The sequence below is a fragment of the Octodon degus genome, unplaced genomic scaffold (assembly GCF_000260255.1).
Source record: "Octodon degus isolate 3935 unplaced genomic scaffold, OctDeg1.0 scaffold00153, whole genome shotgun sequence".
Classification (NCBI taxonomy): Eukaryota; Metazoa; Chordata; class Mammalia; order Rodentia; family Octodontidae; genus Octodon; species Octodon degus.
The window spans coordinates 2,267,071-2,275,148 of record NW_004524729.1 but is presented as its reverse complement, the minus strand read 5'-3'; the positions used below and the strand labels follow the sequence as shown (position 1 = coordinate 2,275,148).

Sequence of the window (8,078 nt, the reverse complement as noted above, 5' to 3'; positions counted from 1 at the left end):
AGAATTACGCTGTCTATGTCCAAATATGGGACAATCTCCAAGATACAGTATAGTCAATTCAAAGAACATAATGTGTGACCTAACGTATAGCTCAAAGCAAGGTCGGAAAAGTGTTAGTGTTTTGAAGTTTGCTTTCCATCGATCTTTTTTTTTTTTTTTTTTTTTTTTTTTGAGAGGGGGTCTTGCTATGCAGTTGAGACCCGGCTTGAACTCACTATGTAGTCCAGGGTGGCATCAAACTTGCTGTGGTCCTCCTGCCTCAGCCTCCCAAGTGTTGGGACTGCAGGTGTGCACCACCATGCCCGGCTAAGGCCGTTTTCCTAATATGCCGTCATATCAGGATCTTCAAATGGATGTGTATCATTATATAGTATGTCCTGATATATATTATTATATATTATATACTTAACATATATTACATCCTGATATAAGGATTATGTAATGCAAACTATTTGATATTAAGTATAAATAATCTTAGTGTTTGCTTCTCAATATTGAAACTGTTTGTAGCAATATACAGTTAATTTTGAACTTGATAATTACTGCTAATTCATTGCCAGGAATTGCTTTGGGTCTTATGACAAAAGTTAAATGACTTTTGTAGTTAATTAAACCCAGTAATTTTTTTTATATTTACAGGTTCTAACCTGTAAAAATTGCCACATTGTGTGTTGTTATTTTTAATCTTTATGTACATTTCTCCAATGTGAAATCTTTTTAATTTCACAGACAGTAGCTCTTGATGGAACACTCTTTTTAAAATCCGGGGTCATCTCTGGAGGATCAAGTGACCTAAAACACAAGGCTCGATATTGGGATGAGAAAGAGTTAAAGGCGCTAAGAGACCAAAGAAACCAGCTGGTGCAAGAGCTAAAGGTACATCATGTCCTAGAAGTTTGAAACTATCAAGGAACATAATTATGTTTTTAAAGTAGCTGGGGGTGGTATTTTTGTGTATTTGGTACAGGGTCTCACTACGCAGCTTAGACTCGTAGTGATCCTCTTGTCTTCACCCTTCCCAGTGCTGGGATTACAGGTGTGTGCCACCACACCCAGACTTGGTTGCGGGCCCTGCATGCCTGCGGGCAGGGCCGGCACGGCATGTGGTACCAGGGATCAAACCCCGGTCTCTGCGCTTGCCTACGCAGGCACTTAGTCTGCTGAGCTATCTTGACAGCCCTGGCTGGGATTTCTTAAAAGTAAAGCGTGAACTGCAAATTTCCTGTGCATGTTTAGCTTTGGGTTGTTATTCTATTGCCTATTTTAAGAATTATTTATATAACAAGTAAATTTGTCCTTAGTCATAGGAGCTGTATTTTCTCTGACTTTTTAGTTGACTCTATTGGGATATAGCGTACATACAAGGACAGGCTTTGGCCAATGTGTGCAGTCATGTCAGCACCACCACGCATGACCCAGAGCACTGCTGTCCCCACACAGCCCACCACTGTCCCTGGGCCCCGAGGCCTGCCAGCTCACTCGCTTCCTGTCCTTGAAGTTTCTCCTCTTCTGGGCTTGGTGGGAGTGGGCTTGTGGAGTCAGTCTGTCATGGCTTCTTCATTTAGCCTGTTTCTGACATCTGCCTTGTTATATACTACTGCATATTAGAAGTTTATTCCTTTTCATTGTCCACTAAGTTTGACATTTTACTTTGTTCTTCATGCATGTGTATAATCTTCATGTAGCCAAATCACAAAATTTTTTTATAACTTCTGGATTGTAGAATGTGTCTGGTAGGGCCAGGGATATAGCTGAGCACACAGTGCCTGCCTGGCAAAGCGCAAGGTCCTGACTTCGATTCTTGGTACAAAAAAAAAAAAAAAAAAAGAGAAGAATGTGTCATGTGTACCTAATTCTAAATATCGCAAAAGAAATTCAATAATGCTTCCATCTAGAGCTGAATTGCCATTCTGTAAAAGTCAGTTGTTGAATACTGTCAGCATTCCATGTAAAATAGCGATTTAATAGATACAAATTCCAAAGAATGCTTTCAGATTTTCATTTTAGATGTTTTCATTTTTCCTCACCAATCTTCAACTTTTGTATACAAAGATACCAGTTTTTGATCCAAGAAGGCACTATGACTAGGTTGCTTTACTAGTTTTAATCTTTTTAGTATATGTGCTGCCAAAGCACATATTTTTTATAGTTTTAATCTTTAAGTGTAAGAGCAAATTTTGTTTTAGTCTTAAGATTATGTCTGAATTATAGAGTTAATAAACTGAGGCGTAGGCAGAGAACTCTGAGATGAGCAACTCAAAATGCATCTGCCTCTTACCTGCATGCACACTGAGCTCCCCGAGCCTGGTGACAGTGACCTGGGCCCCACACAAAGAACATTACTGCCTTAAAAGGCAGGAATTTCTGGCCTCTGCTGCAACATGGAAAACCTTTAGGAAAGTTCAGTAACTCAAATAAGCCAGTGACAAAGAACAAATACTCAATGATCTCACTAATGAGGTCCCTAGAGAGTCGATTCAGTGACAGGAAGTTGATGGTGGTTGCCGTGGGCTGGAGAGGGGAGGGGTGAAGAGTTGTTTGGTGGGAGATAAAGTTTGTACACACATGCACGGGTTTTCAAAATTATGTATGGCAAATGCTGTATAACCTATCTCAAAGGGTGGTTGAAAAGGTGAGTGAATAAGTTTATAATAAAAAGTGTGAGGAATGGTGAGATGAGAGTTTTAGAAGTGGAGTATTTCAAATAAACTAATGGCAAGTATCTTTAATAATGTTAATGTTTTAATTTAAATATTCAGCTTGACTTGGAGCGGGGAGGGCAGGGAGATAGCTCAGAATAAGCCCTTGCCTGGCAAGCGCAAGGCTCTGAGTTCAATCCCCGGTACTACAAAAAAATAAAATAAAATAAATATTCAGCTTGGCATGGTGGTATATGCCTGTAATCCCAGCACTTGGGAGGCTGAGGCAGGAGGATTACTGTGGGTTCAGGCCAGCCTGGGCTGCATCGCAGAACCTTGTCCCAAAAAACAAACAACAATTTTACTATATTTTTACTCTCCCCATGTGTCCATGTGTCAAAGGTTAATGGCAGTGTCTCTCAGACAGAAACACAGTGTGCCCTCCTCCGCCGTGCTCATTACATCTGGCACCACACAGCTTCTGCCTTTTCGCTAAAGTCAGAATTACTATGGAAAGTAAATGCTTCGGTTTGTGGTACTGAAGCAGCCACCACAGCACAGCCGACACTCAAGAAACAGGACTTTTAGACCTGCCTCAGGTGGTGGCCATAGTGGTGGGATACGTGTGTTTAGACTGTAGTATTTTGAGGAGGTTAATGGCAGCATGTCTTTTACTTTAATTTGACTTGGAGTGTTTGATTGATCCATGGTCCAGGGCTGGGAATATGGGTGGGTGCTATATGGGTGGGTGCTTTTTTTTTTTTTGCTGTACCAGGGATTGAACTCAGGACCCTGTGCTTGCCAGGCAAGCACTTATTCTACTGAGTTATCTCTGGCCCAGTGATTTTTTTAATTTTTAATTTTATTTTTTTTTTGGTTGGGCAGTTTCAATAATTAACACATTGCATCCAGTAATTTTTTTAAAAATGTTAACTTTCACTGTATTATTTTAGTCAGACCTCATACATTAGTGAACTATGCAAGCCAAAAATCATATGCTTAGATGTAGAAAAAGCATTATATAAAATTCAGCAGCTAATCCCAATTAATACGCTAAGTAATTGGTGGAAATTATTTGAATACAATGGTTTGTACAAAAAACTAACAGATTACTTAAGTTACGTAGTGAAACACTAAAACCATTTTAGTCTTAGTAGGTAGGTGTCTGCTGTCACCATGGCTAGCCTTGTACTTGTGGCAGTCTTTCTGCCTCAGCATCCTGAGTGCTGGGACTGAAAATGTGCAGCATCATGGCTGGCCTCAAGAGTATACTTTAATGCTACTAGATTTTACAAGATGATGAGATGGCTAATTGAAATCTTTAATTTTTCTCTAGCTTATCAAAAAAATCTAAAAACTAGCCTAGGCATCACTGAGTGCTGTAATCCCAGCACTCAGGCTGCTGAGGCAGGAGGATCTCAAGTTCAAAGCCATCTAGGAGTACATAGTGATTTGAAGGGTAGTTCGAAATACATACACCTGGTTTCAAGAACAGAACAAAACAGCACCTCTTACCGTTTGTATCTAAATGCCCCCAAAACCCCACGCAGCCATGGGAGTGCTTCTAGAGTGTTTGATTGGTCCATGGTCCAGTGCTGGGAGTGTGGGTGAGTGCTACACCCTCGCTAGAGCAGGTAGCCTGCATGTGGTATAAGGCGGGGAGAGGCTTGGTCTCCGTCCCTCTTCCCTTTTGCTCTGTTGCTTTTGCTGTTTTCAGCTGCCATGAACTCTTGTCCTCTGCCATGTGCTACGCTACTTTGGAGCCAGCTGAGTATGGACTGAAACCTCCACAAAATAAGCCTTTCGTCCCTTAATTCTTGGTGTCAGGTATTTTGTCTCAGCAAAGAGAAAAACATAACCAAGACAGCACCTAAAAATTGCAAAAAGAAAGACAGACAGACAGACTGACTGACTGACTCCTTACAACAGTAATACAAGTATCAGGGCAATTAGCAACAATGGAAAACTAAGTGTTATTAAAAGAAATACATCTGAAAGAAAAGATAAACTATATTTATGGATTAAAACTTCTTCAATTAATAAATAAATATAATTTTAAATAAAAACAGCACTGATTATTTTCAATTTGAAAATTGATAATCCTACAAGAAGACTTTCCGGAGATTAAAAAAAAATGTAACAATCTGGGCGTGACATTGTTTGCTTGTAGTCTCAGCAACTCAGGCAACTGAGGCAGGAGTTTGGTACAGCTCAAGCAGCATAGGAAGACCCTGTCTCAAAAAAGCAAGCATCCTGTGCGGTGCGTGCCCGTGCTCCCAGTCTCCTGTCGGGATGGGAGGTGGGGTGTGGGTCTGCCTGTGGGAGAAAATCAGTGAGATGTCTGTATGAAAGCGCTTGGAAAGGGGGAGTGCTCTTTTCTGTGGCAGAATGCTGTTGATTTCCCTTGCCTTTCAGGACTTAATGAAGGTACTCCGCAAGGAGACAGACTTGAAGCAAATACAGACCCTAGCGCAGGGAACCCAGACACGACTCAGATATTCACAGAGTGAAATAGAGATCATTAAGAAGAAGCACCTTGTTGCTGCTCAGCAGGTAGGTGACCTACCTAAAATTTGGTGGAAATTAGAACCAGAACAAGAAGTTTCAGGGATTAATGTACCAGCATATGATTTTTAGGTATTTTTACTCCCTGATTAAGATTATATTACAATCATTTGATTATTTGTCTGATATGTAATCTTACAACGCAGTTGTGCCAGCATCATCTTTGTTCATGAACTCTCTTATTCTGAAAGATACCCACGTTTTGGGCCTCACTGTGTAAATCTCAATTAGCTGTATTGAAAAAGGAACTTTTTCTCTTGTTGCTAGGAGCAATCTCAGCTACAGAGTGAGCTACTGAACATTGAATCTCAGTGTGCTATGTTAAGTGAAGGAATCAGAGGACGGCAACAGAGAATTGAAGAATTTCAAGGAAAGATAGATAAGGTGATGCATGTTTTACTGACTATTAAATGTCTGCAGCGCTGGGCCAGATACCAGACTGAGGCTTCCTGAACGTATGCTGAAGCAGGGCTGACACAGGCCGCAACGCTACTTGTAAACTGCCTCACAGATTTGCCAACTTAATTTTCTCGCAGCCTTTTCTGTTGTTGTTTTTGTATTTTTAGACAGGGTCTTGCTGTGCAGCCAGGCTGGCCTCCCATTCATGGCAGTCCTCCTACCTCAGCCTCTAGAGTTCTGGAACTACAGGTGTGCGCCATTGCATACCTCGCGTCTGTTGAGAACCACTGCCAAGAGGCAAAGACCAGCGCCGTGTCTGCTGTGCGCAGCCTGTCCTGACCTGCTGTGACAGTCACAACCTCCTTCTTTTTCCAGTGCCCTTAACACTAGCAGGGAAAGAACTTCCTTCATGTTTTCTGGTTTTGGTTTCCTTGTTAGCAGTACTGGGGATTGAACCCAGGGTCTCTGCACTGAACTACATCCACAACCCTGTTTCATTTCTTATTTTGAGACAAGTTCGCACTGTGTTGCCCAGTTCTCAGATGTCTGATCCCTCTCTCTCGGCTTCCCAGAATGCCGCAGTTACAGGCGTGTGCTGCATGGCGGGCTTGTCACTGTTTTTTGACATTTATTTCATGCCAGGCACAGTGCTTGGCTCTGGGGCACCCTGCCTCCATTTGTGAAGTGACAGACACAGCTAGGTTTCCCTGTCGTTTGACCACAGCTGCTATAATGTGCACCTCTTGCTTTTAGTTCTGCCTTCTTTGCATAACTTGAAATCATAATTACATTGAGTCTTAATTATCTCGAGGTTAAACGTCCCCAGTGTCTTAAACCATATCACGTACCATAAACCTATGACTGGGTCTAGAAACTGTCCTCTGATGCTGTGTTGTTTGTCCAGGCCCAGAACAAAACAATGTCAAAGCGTGGTCTTAGCGCATTTCTATCTAGTAGTAAATTCACCTAAAACTAAAAGCTTTTAACATGTCCTCCTGTTAAACAGGTCTTTCTCATCCTGTAATTATACATAAATGCAAGATTTTAAAACTATTGTGGTTAAACATTTTATTGGATTTAGTTCATTCTATTGTTCATTTTATTTATTTATTTATTTTTATGGTACGGGGATTGAACTCAAGACCTTGTGCTTGCCAGGCACCGCTGAACTATATCCACCAGCCCTAAGAATTTTTTTATTCTTATTCTTTTTTAAAAAAAAAATATTTATTTATTTGTGTGTGTGTGTGTGTGTGTGTGTGTGTGCACGCGCGCGCACGGGGCCAGCTCAGCCCACCAGGGGGCGGGGCTGGCTGGCACGTGGTGCTGGGGGATTGAACTGCAGTCCCTCTGCTTTGCTAAGCTTGTTCTAAGTAGGTGCTTTAGACCACTGAGCCATCTCACCAGCCCTTTTATTCTTTTTTTTTTTTTGCCCTTTTATTCTTATTCTTATGTTCTAAATCTCTTGGAGTGTCTTAGGTGCCATTACACTACTCATATATGATGAACAGTTTCTTAGCTGAATGCAGTAGTGTACATCTGTGATTCCAACTAGTCAGGAGGCTTAGACAGGAATAGCACAAGTTTAAGGCCATCCTGGGCATGTAGAGCAATCCTGTCTCAACTAAAAAGAGCTGGGGATGTAGTTCAGTGACAGAGGACAGGCTTGGCATGAGCAAGGCCCTGGTTTCACCCTCCAGGACCCCCCAAAAATAAGTAGAGTATTATATTTTGGTGTGACTATTTTATACTAACAGAATATAAACTCCAAGCATCTAATAAGGCCAGTTTGTGAACTCTTAGTTTTTGAACAAGAAATTGAGATGGGCAGAGCTCGTAGAGATGAAGAGAAAGAACTGGGTAAATATAGGAGTGCTTGGTCTGCGTAGTTTTGTTCTAATGTAGGAAAATTTTGGAGTGAAAAGCTTACATTTAAGCATTGTCTGTTCCTTATGATTAGACGTTAAACCAGTTGTTTTCATATAATTTTAAAGGTAGAAGATGAAATCTTCCATGACTTCTGTGAAGAAATTGGCCTGAAAAATATTCGTGAATTTGAAAATAAACATGTTAAACAGCAACAAGAAATTGATCAAAAAAGGTAATTGTATTAAAAGACACTGGTAGTCTGTTTACATTTGTAACAGTAGTATACCTCATTTAGAGGAGGTATGCCTGAGGTAGTCTTCGTTCAGTTCATCAAGAAATGGCAAGTGAAAACTCATTTTCTTTAAAGGAATGAAACAAAAACTTGAATTAAAAAAAGGCATACTAGTTTTTTTAACCAGGAAATTCAATATTACAAAGAAGTTGGTTCTTTTTCAAATAATCTTCAGTTTAAATTCATCTTACTATATGTGTGGACAAGATTTGTTTTTTTTTTTAATAAGTTTTTTTTTATTTATTCATTTATTTGTGTGTGTGTGTGTGTGTGTGTGTGTGTGGCCAGCTCAGCCCACCAGGGGGCGGGGCTGG

General features: G+C 40.7%; 1 protein-coding gene across 1 annotated transcript in view; it reads left to right on the top strand.

Moving 5' to 3' along the window:
* The window catches only part of Smc1b (structural maintenance of chromosomes 1B), a 73,169-nt gene that overhangs the window by 32,843 nt on the left and 32,248 nt on the right, over positions 1-8,078 (top strand). The window contains exons 12-15 of the mRNA XM_004642456.2: positions 730-876; positions 5,055-5,192; positions 5,472-5,588; positions 7,598-7,704. Coding sequence (XP_004642513.1) covers positions 730-876; positions 5,055-5,192; positions 5,472-5,588; positions 7,598-7,704 — 509 coding nt within the window. The remainder of the gene's footprint in view (positions 1-729; positions 877-5,054; positions 5,193-5,471; positions 5,589-7,597; positions 7,705-8,078) is intronic.